Here is a 26,374-nt window from a genome sequence, read left to right as displayed (position 1 = left end):
CTGCAATACACTATACACTGCAATACACTATACACTACAATACTATGCACTAGTATACACTACAATACACTCCACTCCAATACACTCTACACTACAATATACTATACACTACAAAACACTATACACTAGTATACACTACAATATACTCCACTGCTATACACTACAATAAACTACTACACACTACAATACACTATACACTAAAATATACTATACACTACACTATACACTACACATTACACTATACATTACACTATACACTACACTATACACTACACACTACACTATACATTACACTATACACTACACTATACACTACACACTATACTATACATTATACTATACACATTACACTACACACTACACTATACACTACACATTACACTATACACTACACATTACACTATACACTACACATTACACTATACATTATACTATACACATTACACTACACACTACACTATACACTACACTATACACTACACATTACACTATACACTACACTATACACTACATATTACACTATACACTACACATTACACTACACATTACATTATACATTACACTACACACTACACTATAAACTACACATTACACTATACATTATACTATACACATTACACTACACACTACACTATACACTACACTATACACTACACATTACACTATACACTACACTATACACTACATATTACACTATACACTACACATTACACTACACATTACACTATATACTACACATTACACTATATACTACACATTACACTATACACTACACATTACACTATACACTGCAATACACTATACACTACAATACTATGCACTAGTATACACTACAATACACTCCACTCCAATACACTCTACACTACAATATACTATACACTACAAAACCCTATACACTAGTATACACTACAATATACTCCACTGCTATACACTACAATAAACTACTACACACTACAATACACTAAAATATACTATACACTACACTATATACTACACTACTATACACTACACTAACTTACTAAATTAAAAACTATTTTTTTTTTATAACTGCCCGTTGTGTGTAGTTTGTTGTCCTTCCTCCCCGCACCTCCGTTTAGCACGATTGGCTACGTATGTACGGTGGTGCGAAAGAAGTTCAACGTACACAAACACACGTACATATACGCAGTGCCGGATGAAGCTAGTGTGGGGACTGTAGCATATGTTATAAAGGGGCCCAAAATAAAATAAAAAAACACGTAAATATTAAAACACAAAATTTCGATTTAAAGCTTTCGTGACTGCAGGGATTCATCTTCTTGGTTCTTTCGGTAAAGTCACGTAGAATGGAAATAATAAAATAATAAAAATAAAAACTAATAAAATAATTCTCACGACGTTTCGGCCACAACGCAAGCAGCCGTCGTCAGGTGGAGAACAGGTTTGTCGAGAAGACAGAGTCTGAATGACACACCCCAGGCTTGGAGCGTCTATTTAAGCTGGGATGGAGGGGGGAAAAGCGCCTTGACAAAATAATTTGCACATCAAGAGGAATTTAGCATATATGCGATTAGTACTACTTGTGAAATGCGTAGGAGGTTTGGCGGGGGGTTTAAAGTCATATTATGCCCGTGCATTATGCAGGATTAGCAGCATCAAAGGGAGGAGATAGGGGTAATATTAATAAAGGGAAGGAATGTTAATAGTATGTAGCTGCAGTAACTAAACCATCACATAAACAACTAAAGTATAAATTACATAGTATCATCAGTATACTAAATATACTCTCCAATAAGCTGAGCTACTAACAGTAAGTAATACATTACAATGCTATGTCGCAAAAATTATAATATGCTTCCAGCTAAACTGTATTCTCTTACATCACACGGGTCTACACCGTACTATATACTGCCAAGATACTAAGAGGAAGCAACGAAATATGTCAATGGGAGAGTGGTAGTAGGAGACTTGCAGCGGAGCAAAGAATCCATTCCCTGCGGAGAATACAAGATATATAGTCAATGCCAGTGAGTGGACTGCGGTCTGAAAGTCACCGTAAACGTGAACACAATCAGTTAAGATCCAAAATGGTTTATTACGTCCTTCTAATGATTGCTGAGCCAGAATCCATCTTCTCGGTTGAAATTGTCTCTAGTATCTTTCACGCGACGGTCAATGGTATAGTGTATAGCGGATTGTATAATAATAAATAGTATATAATTGTAATGTTTAATACAATGTGCGAAGTAATATACAGTATCGTAATTGTATAGTGAATATACAGCAGTGTGATATACAGTAGAGTGGGTAGAATAATACATAGTGTAATATTACAATGTATAAGGTGGTGTATAGTAATACGGTATATAATTTAATGTTGGGTTTGTCTATGGCAGCATATGGTACGGTGTAGACCCGTGTGATGTAAGAGAATAAAGTTAAGCTGGAAGCATATTATAATTTTTGTGACATAGAATTGTAATGTATTACTTACTGTTAGTAGCTCAGCTTATTGGAGAGTATATTTAGTATACTGATGATACTATGTAGTTTATACTTTAGTTATTTACGTGGTGGTTTAGTTACTGCAGCTACATACTATTAACATTCCTTCCCTTTATTAATGTTACCCCTATCTCCTGCCTTTGATGCTGCTAATCCTGCATACTGCACGGGCATAATATAACTTTAAACCCCCCGCCAAACCTCCTACGCATTTCACAAGTAGTACTAATCGCATATCTGCATTTCCCATAAATATGCTAAATTCCTCTTGATATGCAATTTTTTTTTGTCAAGGCGCTCTTCCCCCCTCCATCCCAGCTTAAATAGACGCTCCAAGCCTGGGGTGTGTCATTCAGACTCTATCTTCTCGACAGACCTGTTCTCCACCTGAGGACGGCTGCTTGCGTTGTGGCCGAAACGTCGTGAGAATTATTTTATGATGTTTCATTTTTATTATTTTATGATTTCCATTCTACGTGACTTTACCGAAAGAACCAAGAAGATTAAAACACTAATTTTTAACTTACATAATAAAGTAATTGTATTTTTTTTATTTGCTATGCAGCCAGACGATACGACAAATCCCTAACCTTAAACACCCAGTCGTTCATAAAAGTTGAAGGCAGTATAGTACTATAGTAATAGAGCAAGTGCAGAATCACTTAACCGGAATTGATAGATTGAAAAAAGCATTTAGCGAGGGCACTTGAATGTGCGGGGCCCGTAGCTACATATGTAGCTACTTTTACTACTATAGGGCCGTGCATAAATGATGTCACGCACCTAGGGGGGGGGGAGGGGTCAGACATTTGTGACGATGTGTGACGAGGGGGGGGGGGCTTTGATAATTGTGACGTCACATCAAAATGCGCAACTTTAAATTAATATAGACAACACGTTATACTTAATTAAATAGACTTTTTAATAAATGTTGTCTCCTACAAAATCAGAGTGCAGCGCCACATTAACTACGCACTACAATGACAATAGTTTAAAGCGATTTGAAGCATGTTTTATTTGGGGGGGGGCAGAGCTTTGTGACGTCATTTTTGAGGGGGGGTCTGACTTTTTGTGACGCCATGTGACAAAGGGGGGGGGGGGGTAAATAATCGGGTGACGTCATTTATGGACGGCCCCTATGATCATCGGTCACTGCGTACACTCCGAGCGCTGCTACCTGCCGGCGGCGGCAGCAGCAGCGTGGGGAGGAGCGCGGCGGCTACTCCGGCATCGCCGCTCGGCGTGGCCGGATCATGGCGTCGCGGTTCAACCTGCGGGACCACGAGGCCGGAGCACGGCAACAAGGGGGGGGGGGGGGACACGTGAACAACGGCCACGCGCTCGGCAAAAACGTTGGGCGAACGTTGGGTTCAACATTGAGCTAACTTAGCCGGAGTGTTCGTTGAGTCTGTGGGCAGTGTTGAGTCTATGGGCAGTGTTGAGTCACTGGGCAGTGTTGAGTCTGTGGGCAGTGTTGTGTCTATGCGTGTGTTGAGTCTATGGATATGTTGAGTCTGTGGGCAGTGTGAGTCTATGGGCAGTGTTGAGTCTATGGGTAGTCATTTACACTGAGACATCTCCTTTACCAGTGGCAAAATATAGTAGTAGGTTTTTACCCTTTCAACTGGTACAAAAACTGACACCTTTATACAAGGCATAATGTTTGCAATAACCACAACACAAGCAGTCAAAATGCAAACAAAAATAAACTCTGATGATGATAATGATATGCACTGTCCTTGAAGTTGATTGGTCCACACCCGAGACAGCTTTTCTTAGAGCCTAGTCTCCATTGGTGTTGGACCAGATGACGCCAAAAGGCGTACAACTCAAAGACAGTGCACTATCAGAGTATTGAGAGCTCGGGGTAACCATTTACACTATGAGACATCTCCTTTACCAGTGGCAAAATATAGTAGTAGGTTTTTACCCTTTGTATAAAGGTGTCAGTTTTTGTACCAGTTGCGGACTGTGCTTTACCATCCTGTTTTATATACTCGCCTATTGCCCTTGCAAGGACGGGTGTATTGCAGTAAATCTGAAACTTGCAAGTGAAAAGCAGACCGCTCAGTGATATTCATTGCATTAATGCGTGTGCAATGTGTAAGGGCGCGGTGACACAGAGCTATTTCATTTTTTAAGGTTATAATCCCTTATTCATCATGACGTCCTTTTTACTTTGATGTCTCAATAGCGTTACGGAGATTGCATGATGTGAGGGTTCTGCCTTTGTAGTGAGGGTTGTGAGTTGACGCCGAGGAGGGGGGAGGAGGCGCCTCGGCCCCCCATGTGGAGTGACGTCACCTGCTCATGATTATTAATGAGGGGGGGGGGGTCAATGTGGAGGACGTAACTTGTTCATGATTATTAATGATGGGGGGGCTGGTGGTCGACGTGGAGTGACGTCACGAGCATTGCACACGGACATTTTTGGCTAATGGTAGGTAATAATAATGGGAGGGGTGTCCATTTGGAGGACGTCACCTGCTCATGATTATTAATGAGGGAGTCTGTTCGATGTGGAGTGACGTCACTTGCGCATGATTATTAGTGAGGAGGGGGGAGTACTCCATATTGAGTGACGTCACCCGCTCATGATTATTAATGAGGGGGGCTGGTCGATGTGGAGTGACGTCGCGAGCGTTAAGGACAGACATTCCTGGGTGATTATAGGAGGTATTATTCATTCTAAAGCGATGTTCCATAACGCGGTATTCTTCAGGAAGGCAACAGCTACCACCGCCGCGTTATAGGAGGGAGAACAAGGGAGACTGAGAAACGAGCGAGGTGGAGTGAACGTGAAGCCGGCAGAGCGTTAAGGGGGAGAGCCCAAGCGTGAGAAGAGTTAATGTGGAGATCGGAAAGAATGGACCAACATGCAAGGCCCTCTTCCTCCTCCTAAGCTGGGCCCTAAGCTAAAACGACGAACTATTTTATTTGACCAGGTAAGGGCCCCACTGAGCTGCGTAGCTCTTTTTTCAGAAACGATGCTGGCAATCACAAGTGATGGTTCAACGAAGTGGCGGCTTCGCAGCATCATCATCATCATCACGTGGAGATGTAGAGCCAATTACTCTGAACGCATGACTTCGATTCTCAACGTGTAGGGGGAAACCGGGGGACCTGGAGAAATATCCACACTACCACGGGGAGAGAAAGAGACACACAGACTCCAAATATACAACAGCAGGCATTGTCAGGGTCAGGATCGAACCCTCGACCTCCTGTATACCACTCGACGTAGTTATCACGGTGGCTAGGAGATGTTAACTGCCTCGCCTGGTATGATTATGAAAGAGAGAGACATGCAAACTCCAAATATACAGCAGGCATCGTCGGGGTCAGGATCGCACCCAAGAACCTCCTGCATACCAGGCGAGGTAGTTAACATCTCCTAGCCACCGCGGCGGCCTCACCAGGTAAGTGGTAAAAAGTGAGTTTCGTGGAGGAGGGCGACTCCAGCAGACGCTCACCTTTTGTCGGGTTGAGGCACATGGCGCACGCTGGAGAGGGCGGGGTGAGATACAAGGGAAAGATTTTTACCAACGCAGGCCGTGACGGTGGTTCTCTGTGCTGCAGGACGACGCAATGGTTAGTGTTGAGTCTATGGGTAGTGTTGAGTCTATGGGTAGTCCATATTATTTGGTTCTTTCGGTAAAGTCACGTAGATGGAATATATTGAAAGAAAAGCAATAGCTTCAAGCACGCTAAAACGTCTGCTTGGTTTAGATATGTGGATGACATTGGTGGTCTGGCCACACGGCAAAGATACACTGAACGTATTTCCAAATCATCTCAACTCGCAAAACCTATCCATCCAGTTCACTATGGAAGTGGAAGCTGACAGAACTCTACCATTTCTGGATATTCTGCTCGGACGGGGTAGAAATGGTAAAATAACACACGGTATTTACCGAAAGAAAATGCATACTGACGCCTATCTTAATGCATCGTCACACGATCACCCCGCACAGAAATCTGTTCTTATCAAGACGCTCATTCATCGAGCTAAGAAAGTGTCAGATGGTAAATTAAGTACAGAATAAGTGGTCTTACCAGTGATATTTACATTAAACCTCTTTCACACTATACGTAGCCAACCGCGTGAATCAAATGGGTGGGGGAAGGACAACACACTAAACACAAAAACTGTTTTAAAGAAATCAGTTTGTCAATCTCGGGGATGATTTAAACGTGCATAGCTTTAGCAGCTTCCTAATATCGGCAGGAAGAGCATTCAAGATGGCCGCAGAAGCGCATCTGAAAGTGCAACGCGATGATGCGGTGACCACCATCTTTGTTCGACGGTTTAGCCAAAAGCCGCCGCTGCTACTGTTGCTGCGATGACGACCACAGAGTTCACGTGATAGAAATGGTTTATTGCTCCTTGACGAGATCCAGCGACTGGGCAACGCAAATTACCTCGAATCGTGATTTTCTCCCATTTTGGCTTCTTTCAAATCTTTCTCCTGTAAAAAAAAAAGCATTCCCATTATCACAAGTGCGACATCGCATATCTGTATGCACGTGTGTACCAATCTTGATTTGAAGCTTTAGTGACTGCAGGAATCCATACTCTTTGGTTATTTCGGTAAAGTCACGTATTTCTAACTACGTGACTTTACCAAAAGAACCAAACAGCACGTGCATACCATATATGAGGAGCGGTGGTGTCGTAGCGGTTACCACTACGCTGTTTCAACACGTAGTAGTGCTTTTGCGACCAATATTATCCATAATGGAGGCTTTTTAGGGGTGTCCCCCCCAATATATATAATAATTACGGCCTTGGTGAGTACGGTGACGTTTTGCCAGTAATTAAAACTAGCATCATCAGGCAGACAGCCAGAGTTGGCTTACTAATTGGCCGTGTCGGGTGGTGGCGGGTTTAACGACCCATTTACGCAATCTCACCCAAAAACCTTTGTTGTGGATAGCGCTATGCTGCGCTACGAATACGGGCAACCGAGTTCGATTCCTGCTCACGGCCACCGACACTGGTGACGATTATCTGAACCGGTTCTGGGTCTCCCCTTGATCGACTCAACCTCAAATGAGCACCTGGTGTAGCGGTGTGTAGTAGACATCGCCACCAGGGAGACAAAGACGGCCAGGCGTGCTGCTGGCCACCCACCCCCTCGTGTGCTGTGCCAGCCTTCATAGGTGCTGCTCGCTAACAGCACCTGTCCCAACAGTCTGATGAAGGCTTTACGAGGGATTTTTTTTTTTACCGTATATGACAAGGTGGAAACATCGCATAGGCGTGTACTTTGTAACGCTTTAATGGTGGTTTGCGTTTGACAGAGGCGTTCTCATAATCGCCAGGGTCCCATGGTGGCTAGGAGATGTTAGCTACCTCGCCTGGTATACAGGAGGCCATGGGTTCGATCCCAATCCTGACACCTGCTGTATATTTGAGTTTGCGTGTCTCTCTCCCCGTGGTCGCGTGGATTTCTCACATTTAGAATGGACATCACGCGTTGAGAACATTTGGCTGTTGTTATCAATTTCCACATGATGATGATCAAAAGCCCACTTAGTAAAGCTATAATTTATGATGGCCAGATCGCTTCTGAAAAATATCCTACTTAGCTCAGTTGGGGCCTTGCCTGGTAAACAAAAAAAATCGTAGTTAAAATAGTTGAACAGTATCTGGACATCTGTGAAACTACTAAACATGTGGGAAAAGAGCTTCATAGCTCATCGGATTAAAAAAAATGTCTCTTCTGACAAAGATTCTGAGTGTCGGAGTGCTTTAACATCTCACATCAACGCATTTTCAAAGGGGGCAGCTGGCTGGAAAAATGGTCTTCACAATAAAAGTTCGTTTATGGGCTTAGATGGCGTATGAATGTATAATGGTGTGTCGTTAACCCATCGCCACAACCACCACCCGACACAACCCATCAGTTCGGTGCTTGTGTCACGTGAACGAAAGTTACTACGTCAGCGCGAACCGGTGTGTCGGAGAGGGGCAATGATTGCCGCTTCGTGCGATCCCAATCGATCTTTCCAATAATACAAATGCTAATTTCCAACCTGCACAATTTTCACCTGCTAGCCGGAAAATAATAGGCGCTCGCTAACCGCACTTTTTTTGGTCCCTTTACATTCCGTAATAAGGCTGTGCACGTGTGCGTGCGTGCGTGCGCGCGTGTGTGCGTGTGTTTGTGCGGGTGCGTGCGTGCGCGCGTTTGCTCGTGTGCGTGCATGTGCGCATGCGTGTGTGTCTGCGCGCGTGCGTGTGTGCGTGCGTGTGTGCGTGTGTCTGGCACAGTAGGGGGCACAGGTGGTGCATCAACCAGTCATCTCAGTCAGTCGACCTGTGGCACCTGGGTCTGCCCCGTGACCTCCTGCCGGCGGGCGTTCGACACTTCACGTGGCCTCAAGATGCACATGTCCTGGCACAGCGTCGTGGTGACGTCACCGCCACTTAGTGGAGAATGGCGGTTGTTGTTGTCTGCGCGTGTGTGCGTGCGGGTGCGTGCGTGCGCGCGTTTGCGCGCGCGTGTGTGCGTGCGTGTGTGAGAATGTGGAATCGTTGCACAGGAGGTCCGTACCTTAACCGGCTTCCTGGGCTCCTTTATCAAGCAGAGGACTACGCACGAGTGACGGAAGAGACGTCGGGAGAGTGGGGAGAGAGATAGGGGGAACATAGACATGGAGTAGGGAGAGAGGAGGTAGAGAGAGAGGGGGAGTAGAGAGAGGGGGTAGAGAGAGGGGGTAGAGAGAGGGGGTAAAGAGAGGGGGTAGAGAGAGGGGGTAGAGAGAGGGGTTAGAGAGAGGGGGAAGGGGTAGAGAGAGAGGGAAGGGGTAAGGAGAACAGACCGTGAAATCTTTTGTGAAATCTTTCATTTAAAAAAAGGGGGGCAGTTACATAAAGCTAAACATTGGAAAAAAACGAAGCAAAGTGCCGACTACACTGAGCATATTCTTGTTTCCTCTGATCGTAAAAAAGAGAGAGGAGAAATAAAAGCGCTGCGTGAATTGTCAGATCCCCACGGTGTTTGTAGAGACTCCTCTGAGGCTCAAAGCAATCGGCTGCAGCGGCTCGCGGTTCGGATCCGGCATGCCTCCCCGGTAACTAACGCCATGTGGAGCATTCAGAGGCGAGGTAGTTAACATATCATAGCCACCGTGATGATGATGAGAGAGAGAGACGCAAACTCCAAATATACAGCAGCAGGCATCGTCAGGGTCGGGATCGAACCCACGACCTCCTGTATACCAGGCGAGGTAGTTAACATCTCCTAGCCACCGTGATGATGATGAGAGAGAGAGAGACGCAAACTCCAAATATACAGCAGCAGGCATCGTCAGGATCGGGATCGAACCCACGACCTCCTGCACACCAGGCGAGGGAATTAACATCTCACCAGAGTTGGGCACCACCACCGTGGTCTCCTTGTCCAGGCCGATGCCGACGGTGAAGGCGTTGAACTCGGTGATCACTTGCTGCGGCAGCGTGCGGCTCCGCGCTAATGAGGGAGACATGCCGGTGGTGAGCGGTGAGGAGTGGTGATTGGTGAGCGGCAGAGGTGTGGACTCGAGTCATGTGACTTGGACTCGAGTCAGACTCGAGTCATGAATTTGATGACTTGCGACTCGACTTGGACTTGCATAACAATGACTTTGTCCCACCTATGAGATGTGGACTCGAGTCATGTGACTTGGACTCGAGTCAGACTCGAGTCATGAATTTGATGACTTGCGACTCGACTTGGACTTGCATAACAATGACTTTGTCCCACCTCTGGTGAGCGGTGAGCAGAGAGTGGTCATCGGTGAGTGGTGAGCGGGGAGTTGTGAGTGGTGAATAGCGGTGAGTGGTGAACGGTGAGTGGTGAGCGGGGAGTGGTGAGGAGTGGTGAGCGGTGAGGAGCAGTGACCGGTGAGCGGTGAGCAGGGAGTGGTGAGCGGTGAGTGGTGAGTGGTGAGCGGTGATTGGTGAGTGGTGAGTGGTGATCGGTGAGTGGTGAGTGGTGAGTGGTGACCGTGAGTGGTGAGGGTGAGTGGTGAGCGGTGAGCGGTGAGTGGTGATCGGTGAGTGGTGAGTGGTGATCGGTGAGTGGTGAGTGGTGATCGGTGATCGGTGAGTGGTGAGCGTGAGTGGTGAGGGTGAGTGGTGAGCGGTGAGTGGTGAGTGATGAGAGGTGATTGGTGAGTGGTGAGTGGTGATCGGTGATCGGTGAGTGGTGAGTGGTGAGCGGTGATCGGTGAGTGGTGAGCGGTTATCGGTGAGTTGGTGAGCGGTGGCTAAAACTTTTGGTGGAGGCAGTGCTGGAGGGTGCAAGGGTTGAGTTGACTCTGGTGAATTGGTCGAACGGCATTGAGCAGTGCGACTTGATTACCATCCTCACCACCGCCATCAATGCTATCGCCGCTATCATCCTCACCACCGCCATCATCGCTATCCCCATCATCCTCACCATCACCGCCATCACCATCATCCTCACCATCACCGCCATCACCATCATCCTCACCATCACCGCCATCATCGCTATCACCCATTATCCTCACCATCACCGCCATCACCATTGTCCTCACCATCACCGCTATCACCATTATCCTCACCACCGCCATCACTGCTATCACCACCATCCTCACCACCGCCATCAATGCTATCGCCGCTATCATCCTCACCAGTACCATCATCATTTAATTTGTCATTGTGTTGTGACTGAATGACGTGGTGGAAATGTGATGGGGATAATTAAGAAGACGTTGATCATCTCATAGCCCGTCGTCATCATCCTGCTAGCTCCCCGCACGCCAGCTACCACCACGCCTATCCCTACCCCTATCACTACCCCAACACTATCGCATCACTACCACAACGCTATCACTACCCCTATCACTACCCCAGCCCCTCTTTAACCACTGTCACGTGTCCTCCTGTCACCACAGCTCCACCATCGTCACCACTTGTAATAACAAGCTAACTACTTTAGTAGCTCATTGAGTTATAGATAATTACAGTACTTTACAGCGCCTCGGAAATGGGGCGCTGCTCTATACATCTAGACGAGACAAGAAGAGGGACTGAGTGGATGCGTTGGTGAGTGGGTGAGTGAGTGGGTGAGTAGGTGAGTTAGTGAGTTAGTGAGTGAGTGGGTGAGTGAGTGGGTGAATAGGTGAGTGAGTGGGTGAGTGAGTGGGTGAGTGAGGCTGCCATGCCTCAAATATTGACAGAAGTAACCACCCCTTCTGAATGGTTGCCTGATGTGCCATCTGTGGAGGAAGTCCGAGGGGCGATCCGAAGTCTGAGACCAGGAAAAGCGCCGGGCAGAAACGATCTCCCAAGCGAAATGCTGAGGGAGGGTGGCATCTGTGTGCAGACTGCCCTACTGTACATGGGATCATCACAACTGTCTGGACCACAGGAAGGGTCCCCCCTCTCTTCTCAGTGTGCCAGGAAATGCCCTGGCAAGGATTATTCAACATCGCCTTGCCAGGCACGCTGAGGAGAGTCCCAATGTGGTTTCAGACCAGGGCAGTCCTCCACCGATGCCCTATTCTCTGTCCGTCTGCTACAGCAGAGATGTAGGGAATTCCAACGAGACCTGATCAAGGCCTATGACACCGTCAGTAGGCCTGGGCTCTGAGCAGTTCTTCGTGCTTTCGGAATCCATGACTTGGAGCCATTCAAAGTTCACATTGGCTCCCACAACATTAAGCATCATCTTTGACCACATATTTCGAGAAGCTTTCCATGGCTTTACCGGAGGAGTTTTCATCTAGAACAGATACAATGGGAGGCTGATCGATGCCCCAGTGTGGTCGAGGGATGGCTCCCTATTGGTCAACGATGTTATGTATGCTGATGATCTGGTGATTGCTGCTCACTCAGAGGAGGAATTGGAGGCGCTGCTGCTGAACCTGGAGTGTGCCACTAAGAGGTGGGGTCTTACCATCAGCCCCACCAAAACTAAACACCTGGCTGGGTATTTTGTGCAACCAAAATCTCCACCCCCTCGGCTCCCCATTGGTGATGGAGCAGTTGTGGAGAGAGTGGAGAGTTTCCCATACATGAGCAGTGTGCTTATGACCAGCTCCGGTTTGACAGCAGAAGTCCACTCCGAATCAGTCGGGCGGCATTATCTTTTCATCGGCTGCACAATGCTGCATGGAAGCTACCTGGTCTGTCGCTCTGCACAAAGCTTCGGGTCTTCTCGGCCACAGTCATGCCCTCCCTTCTCTATCCTTGTGAAACGTGGACCACTATAATGGAACATCTGAGCCGGTTAGAAACATTCAGGCTGGGATGCCTATTATCTATCCTGGGTTTAACCCGGCTGGATTGTGTGAGGGTGCTCACACATCCTTGAAAATCTGGACACATTCCCATCGGTGAGCTCCTCCAGCAGGCAAGGCTGCGTTGGCTGGGTCATGTAGCCCACATGCCCAAGCTGCTTCTGTTTGGCCATATAGAGGGTGCTAAATGGGCACGACATTGGCTGGAGAAGAGATTGACTGATGCGTTACGGGAGGATGTGGTGCTGAGTGAACTTGCTGATGACTGGTACAAGCAGTTTCAGGATCGGCCTCTAAGGAGGAGGCTCGTGAAGGACGCTACTGGGCAATTGAAGGCAGTCGCCCTCCAGCAACAACGGAGGACAGTTGAGCGACGCTTACAACAACAGAGCGCCGGGTGGCTACAATGCAGCAAGTTGGCACAGAAGAGGTACAGCTGGTGTGCATCTACCGGTCATCTCAGTCAGCCAACCCATGGCACCTGGTTTCTTCACGAAACCTCCTGTCAGCGAGCCTTCGACACCTCACGTGGCCTCAAAGTGCACCTGGCCTGGCACAGGCGCCATGGTGACGTCACCGTTACTTAGTGGCGAATGGCGGGCATTGGATTGAGTGAGTGAATGGGTAGGTGAGTGAGTGGGTGAGTGGGTGAGTGCGCGAGTGAGTGGGTGAGTGAGTGCGCGAGTGAGTGGGTAAGTGTGTGGGTTAGTGAGTGCATAGATTATTGGGTGAGTGAGCGGGTGAGCGAGTGAGTGAGCGGGCAAGGGAGTGGGTGAGTGCGCGGGTGGGTGCGCGGATGGGTGAGTGAGCGAGTGGGTGAGTGAGTGGGTGAGTGAGTGAGTGGATGAGTGAGTGGGTGGGTGAGTGAGCAAGCGGGTGAGCGAGTGAGTAAATTGGCCTTCACCTACTGATTAGTCCTGGTCGTAAACTACTGTTGTTATTGTTGTCATTGTTATTTTTATTATCCCTGTTGATAATGTTTGTTATTGTTATTATTGTTATTATCAGTGTTGTTGTTTATATTATTGTTGCCATTGCTGATATTGCTGTTATTATTGTTACTGTGGCGTGGTGTGTGAGGCATGTCGATTTAGCTGTGGGGGAAACTGAATCTTGTGGCCTGGGATGCCGCCCGCTTGAGTGACACCGAAGAGGGGGAGAGATCCAGGGGCAGTGTAGAGGGAGGTGGCCTATTGTAATTGGCCAGGTGTTTGACCAATCCGGGGAGAGCCCGGACTATAAGAGGACGGGGGCTAGACTCTGAATGAGCAGTTCGGTTGGGACTCTGTGAAAACGCACCACCGTCAGGGTGGGCTACTACCACCTGCAATCAGCAAACGAGGGCAGCGCAGGAAAGCTTCACTCGGCTGTCGTGGGGAGCCAATAACATGGGGTAGGGCTTGCCGAGCAGTGGCGTGAACAAGACCCCAACAGCCTGGCATTGAATGTCTGGCATTGGGAGTGTGTGGTCTTTGGCTCCTTGGTTGTGTCTGAGTGTGTGCATGCATATGTGTAGGGGTGTTAGAGAGAGAGCCGTTATGCATGGCAGCTTATGGGAAACAAACACAGTGGGCGGGGCTACGTGTGTGCACGGGGGGGGTGCTCTCAACGACGTCCGCACCAGGCAGCCCGGGGCCCCACCCCTCAGCGGGGGTGGAGTATAAAGGGGGATGTGTCAGAGGGCTCGGGGCAGAATGTTAAAGCTAAACCAGTGAAGACCGAAGATCGTCTAGCTAGTGCCCTGGACTCCCCTGGGACGCCGCCCTTGTCAGAGCCGCGCAGGACCGAGCCAGCGGCGTGGTCCCGAGAACCAGAGCTAGTGCTCTAGGACTCCGGGTACCGTAGCCCGACTTACCAGTGTCGGGCCAGACAGCCTCCCCTAGCCCGTTAGTGGAGGACTAGGAGGTAGGTCAGAGATAGCTAGCAGTGTATTCCCAGCTAGCCGGGTGAGGGGGCCGATACCCCCTCTAGTATTGTATGTCCACAGTTGTGACTACTTGTACGGAATAAATACGTGTGCCTCACCAACGGTGTCCAAGAGTCATCAACGGTACTTCATATGACTGCTCGATGGAACGTGGAGTGTGGTGGTGATGGTGGACTATTGTAAAAGATGCTTCCTTCTCGTGGAGGTGAGGACGGCTACGACTGAAGTTCATAAGGAGAGGGCACTTGATGGCGTGTCCAGGGCCAGGCTCTGTCAGAGTGCTGGATGTTGGAACGCGAGCCCGTACTCCACCAGAACACTGAGATCAAGCTGTCTCAGTGTTAGGGCGTACAACCCTCTACACTGTGTTGGCGTGAGTCTCGGGGGGACGCACCATCCATAAATGACGTGACGCGATTTTGGACGATTTTTGACCCCCCCCCCCCCCCCCTTCGTCACACGGCGTCACAAAAAGTCAGACCCCCCCTCAAATATGACATCACAAAGCTCTGCCCCCCCCCCAAAATAAAACATGCTTCAAATCGCTTTCAACTATTGTCATTGTAGTGCGTATTTAATGTGGCGCTCCACTCTGATGTTGTAGGAGAAACATTTTATTAAAAAGTCTATTAAGTAGAACGAGTTGTCTATATTTATTTAAAGTTGCGCATTTTGATGTGACGTCATTTATGGACGGCCCCATAGGGCACAAGAGTCCTTGTTTTGTGGATGACGTGACAGTTACTATTGCTGTTATCGTTATTGTCGTTGCTGTTATTGCCGTCATTATTACTATTGTACTGTACTGGTAGGTTATTATTATTACTACTGTACTGTACTGGTAGGTTACACCAGCCCACAGGGGATTATTGTGTCCATCGTGCAGGGAGGGGCTGGGTGGGGAGGGAGGGGCTGGGTGGGGAGGGGAGGGGCTGGGTGCGGCTGGGTGGGGAGGGGAGGATGGGGAGGGGCTGGGTGGGGAGGGTGGGGAGGGGCTGGGTGGGGAGGGTGGGGAGGAGGTGGGTGGAGAGGGTGGGGCTGGGTGGGGGGTGGGAGGGGTGGGGCTGGGTGAGGAGGGGCTGGTCACCCCGTGGTGCCCTTATAAAACTCAACGTTTAACCTACTCACGTCGGCTTGTGCCCGCCCTCACAGTCGGGCATATTTGCGGAAGACACCACGCCGCCGTTGACCCTGGCCATTGACCGAGCAACCCAACGTTCCTACCAGCTCCCTCCGCAGGAATGTGTTTGTTGTGGTGGGTGCCCACCCAGCAGGTAGAGGATGCTCTCCCGCGTGCCGTTGCGGTATCCGTACTGCTGCATCACCGAGTAGCTCTCGTACTTGATCTTCAGGAACCTGTAGGTGGCGTTCGTGTCGCCCACGAAGTCTGAGAAGGGCTGGCTGCTGTTGTCTGGGCAACGAAACACAAAACAGAAATCGTGGCTTGTCAATAACAACAACAAAATCATTTATATTTTACATTTTTGTAAGGTGCTCGTGGGATCCCGAATGTGCTGCAAACGACGATCGGAAACCGGTTTCCTGCCTCGTGGGATGACGTTCGGTGGAGACTGTGACGTCACGCAATGCAATGACGTCACACAAATGATGGATTCCCCGTGTAGCCTTTAACAGACCGGGGCAAGTGCTGTTAGCGAGCACCTGTGAAAGTCGGCACAGCACGCGAGAGGCTGGGTGGCCAGCACCACGCCCGGCGGCCTTTGTCTCCCCTCAGTGGTTATAGTGACTACACACCACACCAGGTACTCATTTGAGGCTGAGTCGATCTAGGGGAGGCCTAGAACCAGTTCAGATATTTGTCACTGGCGTTGGCTGTGAGCAGGAATCTACTTTGGGTCGCCTCGTTCATAGCGCAGCGGGATAAAGGCTACACCCATTAACGACGCAATGACGTAACACACATGCACATGCCACGTGACGTAGTGCGTGTGTGTGTGGGGAGATCGGTAGCGCAGCGGTTAGCACTACGCTGTGCTACGAACCGGGCAAATCTGAGTTCGATTCCTGCTCACGGGCAACATCAGTGACGATTATCTAAACCGATGGTCTCCCCTAGGTCAACTCAGCCTCAAATTAGTACCTGGTGCGGTATGTAAACATTGCCACTGGGGAGGCAAAGGCGATCGTGCTTGCTGCTGGCCACCCTCCCCCTTGTGTGATGTGCCGGCTGTCATAGGTGCTCTATAACAGTACTCGCCTCTACCGCGTGTGTGTTGAACTTGTGCGATGCCAAGTGTGTAGTGTAGTATGTATTTGAAACTTATCTGTCACCGTACGTAGCCAATTGCGCTAATCCGAGGTGTCGGGGAGGGGAAGTACAACAAACTAAACAAAACAGTTCTAAAGAAACGCGTTTTCAAGTTAGTATCATAGTGTCGTGTGTGTATTGTATAGCGAGTATAGTGTAGAGTGCAGTATGTATGTTGAACTTCTTTTGCACCGTACATAGCCAACCGTGCTAATCGAAGGTGCCGGGGGGAAGGACAACAAACTAAACACAACAAACAGTTTTAAAGAAACGAGTTTGTAAATCTATATAATGATTTCAAAGTGCCATAGCTCCAGTGGCTTCCGAATATTGGAAGGGGAAGAGCGTTCCAGACAGCCGCAGACAGAGCGCATCTGAAAGTGCCGCGCGATGATGATTGGACCACCGTCCGTGTCCGACGGTTTGCCAAAAGCTGGCGCTGCTGCTGCGAGGATGATGAGCGGAGTTTGCGCGATGATGGTTTATTGCTCTATCATGGGACCTTTTTTGCCAGAATCAAAGTATGATCAATAAAAAGAGGTTTTTACCCTTTCTGGCAAAAAAACAGGTGTTAAGAGTGTTTATTTTGCATGTTCACCAAAAGCACGTGTGGTTAATGCAGACTTGATTCCTTGGAAAAGTTTTCTATTTGGTGTTTGAACATCTTAACACCACTCCTGTTTTATTGCCAGAAAGGGTAAAACCTATTTTCATTTTTCATACTTTGATACCGGCAAAAAGGTATCTCATGATATAGCTGCTCACCCCGAGCAAGACAATGCTCTGACACGTGCATTGTCTTTGTACTGTTCGCCTTCTCCCATTCTCTGGTTTATTGCTCTCCTTGACGAGATCGGCAGCGAGGTCATCGTGCGTGGTTCATTGGGTCGATGATGTTCGATGTGCAATTGGGAGTCGGGTCGCCACTGGCTCTTGGGTGGTTCAGTAGCGGCAACTAACTACATCATCGCACCCCGACAAAAAGACCACACACGCACACACAGAGGGAGACAGAGGGAGTAGTACACACGAGGCGGTCGTACCGGGCACGAAAGGAATCAGGATCTTCTCCTTTGCGAACAGGTTGAAGTGCTTTGTTTCACGAATGCACATTCCCATCCTGAGCGGGATCGACATCAGGCACAGCACAGGTCATCAGGTTACCGCGCTCACTCAATTTATTCGTAGCAATGCCGGAACCCAACAACGCTCATGTGTTTCGCGACATTTCCTCTCCGAGGGAAATCATCAACTAAGCAATGTGCCTACGCTGCTGTGTGTTCACAGGCGCAGTCTGCAGCGGTGCGTTTCAAAGTAGGGAGCGTGGTGATTGCTGTGTGGTCTAACCGAGGGGCACCCCCAGTAGTAGCTGTCCATGTGCATCAAACTGCCAGTAGCGGGTGGCGATGTTGCCATGCGTTTCCCAATTGAGTCGTGTAATTTGGAAGGAAAAAAGACTGATGTATCTGGGAACAGCTGCTACGGGGAGGCTAGATTGGAGGAGAGGGGGGAGATGGGGGGCGACTCACATGAAGGAGGCTCCGTGGATGACCACCGTGCCGTTGGCACCCTCCTCCACGTGGTACACGCTGCTGTTCACTTTGTGCATCAGCGCCAGCAGCTCGCTGTTGTCGGATGCAACGGCCACGCCGTACCACGTGCCCAGGAACTGGCAAGCAACAGAAGGGCGGTTGATGTGTCACCAGGGGAGGCTCACCTACACGGTGGCTCGGAGATGTTCACTGCCTCGCCTGGTGTACAGAAGGTCGTGGGTTCAATCCTGACCCTGACAATGCCTTGCTGTATATTTGGAGTGTGTGGTGTCTCCCCGTGGCCGTGTGAATTTTTTTAGCTGGGTCCTCTGGGTTTTTCCCTCGACATTTAGATTCGACTTCACGCGTTTAAAGTGTTTGGCAGCCGCTATAAATTTCCACGAAATAAGCCACTTCGCTGAGCTATCGTTTGTGATAGCCAAGTCGCTTCTAAAAATAGCTACATAGCTCAGTGGGGCCTTAAGTGGTAACAATAAAAGTAATATTTTCAATTTTTTAAACACGCTTTTTATGAAATGTATCGTACTAGTAATGGCAGAACTCCACGACTCCAGGAAGTGGCCCCGAGACTTGCCATAACGTAAGGGACCGTGGTGATTTACAGCCAACGTGAGTTGAGCATGGAGAATTAGACCCAAGCCGAAACATAACATATAAAAAAGATTGTTTAAAAATATTTTTTTTTTAATTTGAATGATAGAATATGGTATTGTCATCAGTATGACATAAGTATACCAAGTTTGCAGTCGATACGACATTGGGAAGTGGGTTAAAATTGAGTTACAAGATTTGAGGATACGACAACAGACAAAGTGAGTTTATCAAAAGCGTGTAAGAGAATGTTTTAAAATACAGTAAAAACCTTGGATTGCGAGTAACTTGGTCTGCGAGTGTTTTGCAAGACGAGCAAACAATTTAAATAAATATAAATTTGATAAACGAGCGAGGTATTGCAATACGAATAGGACATATCCGCTTTGTCTGCCGAGCGTCACGTGATCACAACTGATATACGAGTGCTTTGGATTACAAGCACGTTTCCGGAACGAATTAAGCTCGCAATCCAAGTATATGTTTTAGATTTTTTTTATGATAGAATATAGTCTTGTCATCAGTATGACATAAGTAAACCAAGTTTGCAGTCGATAGCACATTGGGAAGTGGGTAAAAATTGAGTTAAAATATTTTTTGAGGATACGACAACAGACAAAGTGAGTTAAATAAAAGCGTGTAAAATAATAAAAATAGAAAAGTGCCTAAAAAGTGTATCACTGCGGTGTGCGTGGTGTTAACAATGAAGTACAGGCATAGCCCGGTTTAGGCCTAAGGATGTGTTCCTAAAAACGATAACGTGAATGGAAAGTAACTTACATCGAAACAAAGAGATTCAGTGGTGGATGGTGACGTGGTACAGAACCTGCTACTAGTAGTAGCAGTGCCGGATTATCCTAGTAGCAAAAGTAGCTACATATGCTACGGGCCCCGCACTTTCAAGGGCCCCACACGAAATGCTTTCAAGCTATCAATTTCGGTTCAGTGATTCTGCACTTGCTCGATTACTATAGTACTATACTGCCTTCAACTTTTATGAACGACTCGGTGTTTAAGGTTAGCGATTTGTCGTATTATCTGGTTGTTTAGCAAAGGAAAAAAAATACTTTACGATGCAAGAAAAAACGTGTGCTTTCATATTTATGGATTTTTAAAGCCCCCTCGATAACATATGCTACAGGCCCTGCAATAGCTTCATCCAGCACTGAGTATAAGTAGAACCTACTCCTACAGACGGGATAGTGGATCGTAACATGGTACAGAACCTACTACTACTAGTACCACCACTAAGTAGTCTAGAGATAGGATGGTGGATTATAACATGATACAGAAAATACTACTACTACTAGTACCACCACTAAGTAGTCCTAGAGATAGGATGGTGGATTGTAACATGATACAGAACCTACTACTACTCGTACCACTAAGTAGTCTAGAGATAGGATGGTGGATTGTAACATGATACAGAACCTACTACTACTAGTACCACTACTAAGTAGTCCTAGAGATAGGATGGTGGATTGTAACATGGTACAGAACCTACTACTACTAGTACCACCACTAAGTAGTCCTAGAGATAGGATGGTGGATTGTAACATGGTACAGAACCTACTACTACTCGTACCACTAAGTAGTCTAGAGATAGGATGGTGGATTGTAACATGATACAGAACCTACTACTACTAGTACCACCACTAAGTAGTCCTAGAGATAGGATGGTGGATTGTAACATGATACAGAACCTACTACTACTAGTACCACTAAATAGTCCGAGGGATAGGAGGGTGGATTGTAACATGGTACAGAACCAACTACTACTAGTACCACTAAGTAGTCTAGAGATAGGATGGTGGATCGTAACATGGTACAGAACCTACTACTACTCGTACCACTAAGTAGTCCTAGAGATAGGATGGTGGATTGTAACATGATACAGAACCTACTACTACTAGTACCACTAAGTAGTCTAGAGATAGGATGGTGGATCGTAACATGGTACAGAACCTACTACTACTAGTACCACTAAGTAGTCTAGAGATAGGATGGTGGATCGTAACATGGTACAGAACCTACTACTAGTACCACTAAGTAGTCTAGAGATAGGATGGTGGATCGTAACATGGTACAGAACCTACTACTACTAGTACCACTAAGTAGTCTAGAGATAGGATGGTGGATCGTAACATGGTACAGAACCTACTACTACTAGTACCACTAAGTAGTCTAGAGATAGGATGGTGGATTGTAACATGGTACAGAACCTACTACTACTCGTACCACTAAGTAGTCTAGAGATAGGATGGTGGATCGTAACATGATACAGAACCTACTACTACTAGTACTATTAGGGATGGGATGGCGAATAGTAACGTGGCCCAGCTTTTAGTAGTAGAAAGTATCTACTACTACTACTAGTATCTACTAGTAGTAGTAGATACTTTCTACTACTAGGAGATAGTAGTAGATACTACTAGTAGTACTACTAGTGGTAGTAGTACTACTAGTAATACATGTTTTCTCCTACAACATCAGAGTGCAGCGCCACATTAAATACGCACTACAATGACAATAGTTTAAAGCGATTTGAAGCATGTTTTATTTTCAAAATGTAAATATGGTTTGGGGGGTCTGACTTATTTGTGACGCCGTTTGACGAGGGGGGGGGGGTCAAAAATCGCGTGACGTCATTTATGGACGGCCCCTTGGGCTACAGTAGGTCGTGTGGAGAGTTTACATCGGGGTGTTCCTGTATACGTTTGATTTTCATCAATACATTTAACTGACCTGTTCAGTATATCATCAGTTCTCGAAACCATATTAGATATCTAATTTTATATAGTGCCGATATTTGACGGTATATTGAACAAAAGAAAACACGTGTAAATAAATCAAGCAACAAATCTCATTATTTCCATATTGTTGATAATCTCTGGCGAGTTGCTAAAGGTGCATTATGCATCATGGAGGAGTTTACTTTGTTGTAGATTAGGTCGCTTAAATATAAATGCGTCGTTTTACTCTTTGGTTCTTTCTGTAAAGCCAAATAACCAAAGAGTATGGATTCCTGCAGCCACGAAAGCTTGAAATCAATATTTCGTCGTTATATTTACGCCATTTAATCCCCCTCCTCACCCACCTTTATTCTGGTTAATATTGGTCGCGACAGCACGACTACCCCTACCACCCCTATCACCACCACCGCGTGTGAAGCTGAGTGCTTTGTTAAGCCCGGCTGACGTGGACCGCGATCCGACCGGCCGGGTCGGACAGGAGGTCGATTGGGCAGCTTTGGCGAGGGCGTTTGGAGGCGCGGAGGGAGGGAGGGAGGGGAGGGAGGTTGCGAGCGGCCGCAGAACTCGCGCGGGTGGCTGGGGAACAGAGACTCGAGAGAAGCCGGCATGCTGGCGAAGACGGTGGCGGCGGTGGTGGTGATGCACTGATGATGATGATGCACTGATGATGATGGCGATGATGATGATGGGAATGATGATTGTTGCACTGAATATGATAATGATTATGGCGACGATGATAATGGCAATGATGCACTGATGATGATGGCGATGATGCACTGATGATGATGGCGATGATGCACTGATGATGATGGCGGCGATGAACTGATGATGATGACGATGATGCACTGATGATGATGGCGATGATGATAATGATGATGATGGCGATGATGATAATGATGATGGCGACGATGATTGATGTTGATGCACTGATGATGATAGCGATGATGATAATGATGGGAATGATGATTGATGCACTGATGATAATGCTGATTGGAATGACGCTTGATGTTGATGCACTGGTGATGATGGCGATGGTTATGATGGTGATGTTGATAATGGCAATGATGATATTGATAATGATTTTTGGAAGTGATGATGATGATGATGACAACGACGACGACGATTGCGAGAGGTGACTGCACCAACCTTCGGCACCTGCAGCTCATCCTCGTCCCCGTGGGACCCCTTCGTGGACGCGGCCTCGCCGACGAGGCAGCCGACGAGCACGCACGTGACCACTGTGACGAGGGTCGATTGTCCTGGCATGGTGCACGCAGCTTGAACTTCTTTCACACCGTACGTAGCCAACCGCGCTAATCGAAGCTGCGGTGTTGAGTCTATGGGTAGTGTTGAGTCTATGGGTAGTGTTGAGTCTCTGGGTAGTTTGTGTGTGTATGTTGAACCTCTTTTGCACCGTAAGATGCCAACCGTGCCAATGAGGTTGCCTGTAGAGAGGGGGAGGAGAGGGGGGAATGACAAACACACGAAAAACACAGAGACACGAAAAAAAGCAGTTTCTCAAGAAAAGTGACGACTCCAACAGCGCGCAACTCGCAGTGGCTTCCTAACTATCGGCGCAGGGGGAAGAGAGCGTTCCAGACGGCCGCTGAAGCGTATCTGAGAGCGAGCGATACGGCAAACCACGTCTGTCGTGGGAGCGAATCTCTGTAGACTGCGACAGCAGCAGCATAAGCGCTAGGGCATGGACCGCGTTCACCCTCTGTAAGCTGATAAGCAGGGCTGATAGCAGCAGCAGCATTATCAGCGCTGACCCCGCAGCCTCTGTTTGCACGGCCCTGGTGGGGTGGGTGGTGGACAGAGAAATCCGAGGCATTGCACAACCACCGTGTTTGTTGAAAATAGTGGCTCTGTGGTGTATAGTGTATAGTGTAGTATATGGTGTATAGTGTAGTGTATTGTAGTGTATAGTGTAGTATATAGTGTAGTGTATTGTAGTATATAGTGTAATATAGTGTAGTGTATTGTAGTGTATGTTGTAGTGTATAGTAGTGTCGTGCGTAGTGTATAGTATCGTGTATATTGTAGTGTAGTGTATAGTGTAGTCCAGTGGTTCTTATCCTTTACTGCAGCCTTGCAACTCGTTTGGTTCTCGACCGCTAGACAACAATGCACAGTGTTAATAAACACATCGGGTTTGATGAAACAAAGTAAGTTATCCTCACTTATCCGTGCTAAATTTGTGTTTTCGATTATTTACCTTTAAAAAAAAAATCTGGCCATGTGTCGCACCCCCAGGGGGTGCGTGATGTGCCCAGGGTAAGAACCATTGGGCTTACACGTTTTCACCCTGTCATGGGACCTCCTTTGCCAGTACCAAAATGAGAATAGGTTTTCCCCTTTTTTCTGGCAACAAAACAGCTGTGTTAAGATGTTAACTGAAACCTTTTTCAAGGAATCATGTCTGTATTAGCCACAATTCGTGTGATCAGAATGCAAACCGTACCGTGTGTTTAGAAAGCTGCGGCAATAATCATGGGGGGAGGGGTAGTGGTGGGGGAGGGAAGCTGCAGCACTTTGGGAAAAAATTAACAAAGCTGACGGAATCTCTTCGGGACAGGCACGAAGAGGATTTGTTATTGGGGCGCCACGGTGGTGAGGAGATGTTAACTACCTCGCCTGGATGCAGCAGGTTCATTGATTCGATGCTGGCCCTGATGATGCTTGCTGCTGTATATTCGGAGTTTGCGTGTCTCTCTCACCATCATCACGGTGGTTAGGATATGTTAACTACCTCGCCTGGTATGCTGTATATTTGGAGTTTGTGTGTCTTTCTCTCTCCCTGTGATCGCGTGCATATTTCTCTGGGCCCTCCGGTTTTTCCTTAGACATTTAGAAACATGCGTTTAGAGTATTTGGCTGGAATACATTTTCACGTCATAAGCCACTTGGTCGAGCTTTCATTTGTGATAGCCAGGTCGCTTCTGAAAAAGAGATATACAGCTCAGAGGGGCTTACCTGCTAAAATAAAAATGGTTTATAGTTTTAGTTTAGTTTAACCCAGATGACCCCCTGGTTGAAGAGATTACACAAATAACTGTCCCATTGGTGACGGGGCAGTTGTGGAGAGAGTGGAAATTTTTCATACCTGTGCTTATGACCAGCTCTGGTTTGACAGCAGAGGTCTCGCTCCGAATAAGTTGAACGGCATTATCTTTTCATCAGCTGCAAAACGCTGTGTGGTAGCAACCTGGTCTGTCGCTCAACACGAAGCTTCAGGTCTTCTTGGCTACGGCCATGTGCTTCCTTCACTATGTTTGAAAAACGTGATCCTCCCTATTAGAAACATTTACGCTGGCCTGACGACGATCCATCCTAGGTTAACGAGGCTGGATTGTGAGAGGAGCTCACAAATCCTTGAAAGATCTGGACACAGTCCCATCATTGAGCTCCTCCGGCAGGCAAGACTGGCTGCGTTGGCTGGGTCATGTAACCCGCATGTCCAACCACTGCATGCCCAAGCGGTTTCTGTTTGGCCGGATAGAGGGGGCTAAACGTGCGCGGCACGGGCCGGAGAAGAGATATTGTACAGAAGAATATGGACCTGAGTGGACTTGCCGAAGACTGGTTCCAGCGGTGTCAAGATCGTCCTCTGTGGAGGAGGCTCGTGAAGGACGCTGCTGCTGCGCTGTTGGAGCCAGTCGCACTCCAACAACAGCGGAGCGCACAGGAGCGACGCTCACAATAACGAGCGGAGCGCCGGGCGGCTACAACGCAGAGAGTTGGCACAGTACAGGGCACAGGTGGTGCATCTGCCAGTCATCTCAGTCGGTCAACCCATGGCACCTGCTGGATCTGTCCCGTGGCCTCCTGCCAGCGAGCTTTCAACACTTAACGTGGCCTCAAAGTGCACCTGCCCTGGCACAGGCGCCTTGGAGACGGCACCGTCACTTAGTGGCGAATGTCAAGTTGGGTGGGTGCCCAGCACCACGCCCAGCCTCCTACAGTCTGTTCAGCCTATAAGGGGGATCTTTGTCTTTGTATGCGTAGTGACTGTGAATGTCACTGTGTGGTGCCGGGCCTACGAAGCCACGGCAGATAGATAATGTGTTGTCATTATAGGAAGCCCGCTTACTGGGCGTAGTACCAGTCCTAGCGGGGCTTGGGTGAGCGCTGGTCAGCACGGAGGCACCACGTACATTGAATTTATTTTATTTTATACCTACGTGACTTTACCGAAAGAACCAAAGAGTATGGATCCCTGCAGTCACAAAAAACTTCAAATCTACACGTACAGTGTGCAGTGCGGGCTCCCAGTGAGGGAGCGAGAGAGAACGTCAACCAGCCAGGGTTACGTTGGGGCATGATACGCTGGTTGACCTGCCGACACGTGACCGGATGAGATTGGAGGGGGGGCACCGGTGGACAGGGGCCGCTGGGCGGTCACGTGGTATAAAATAGCTCTCGGGAGCCTTTGGGAAAGAGCTCGAGAAATGTAGGTGGGCCGGGCGAGGAGCAGAGCCAGCCCCAGTCCCAGCCCAGGCCGATATAACGGGGGCCCGTTGAGGGGCTCGGGGTTCTTCGG

General features: G+C 47.9%; 2 protein-coding genes across 2 annotated transcripts in view; one reads left to right on the top strand and one right to left on the bottom strand.

The window, feature by feature from the left end:
- The window catches only part of SETX (senataxin), a 302,333-nt gene that overhangs the window by 164,280 nt on the left and 111,679 nt on the right, over window positions 1–26,374 (top strand). The gene's annotated exons all lie outside the window — the stretch shown is intronic.
- On the bottom strand, window positions 3,673–23,428 carry LOC144952485 (uncharacterized). The gene is made up of 9 exons (XM_078882925.1): window positions 22,978–23,428; window positions 18,464–18,603; window positions 17,978–18,054; window positions 15,933–16,076; window positions 9,861–9,962; window positions 9,045–9,082; window positions 6,907–6,953; window positions 5,958–5,987; window positions 3,673–3,755 (listed from the first exon to the last, which is right to left on the bottom strand). The coding sequence occupies exons 1-9, from the start codon at window positions 23,095–23,097 to the stop codon at window positions 3,704–3,706; spliced, it is 750 nt and encodes a 249-aa protein (XP_078739051.1). The 5' UTR covers window positions 23,098–23,428; the 3' UTR covers window positions 3,673–3,703.

This window comes from Lampetra fluviatilis, chromosome 68 (genome assembly GCF_964198595.1).
Source record: "Lampetra fluviatilis chromosome 68, kcLamFluv1.1, whole genome shotgun sequence".
Taxonomy (NCBI): Eukaryota; Metazoa; Chordata; class Hyperoartia; order Petromyzontiformes; family Petromyzontidae; genus Lampetra; species Lampetra fluviatilis.
The sequence above is the reverse complement of the archived record's forward strand: the minus strand, read 5'-3'. Positions and strand labels throughout refer to the sequence as shown.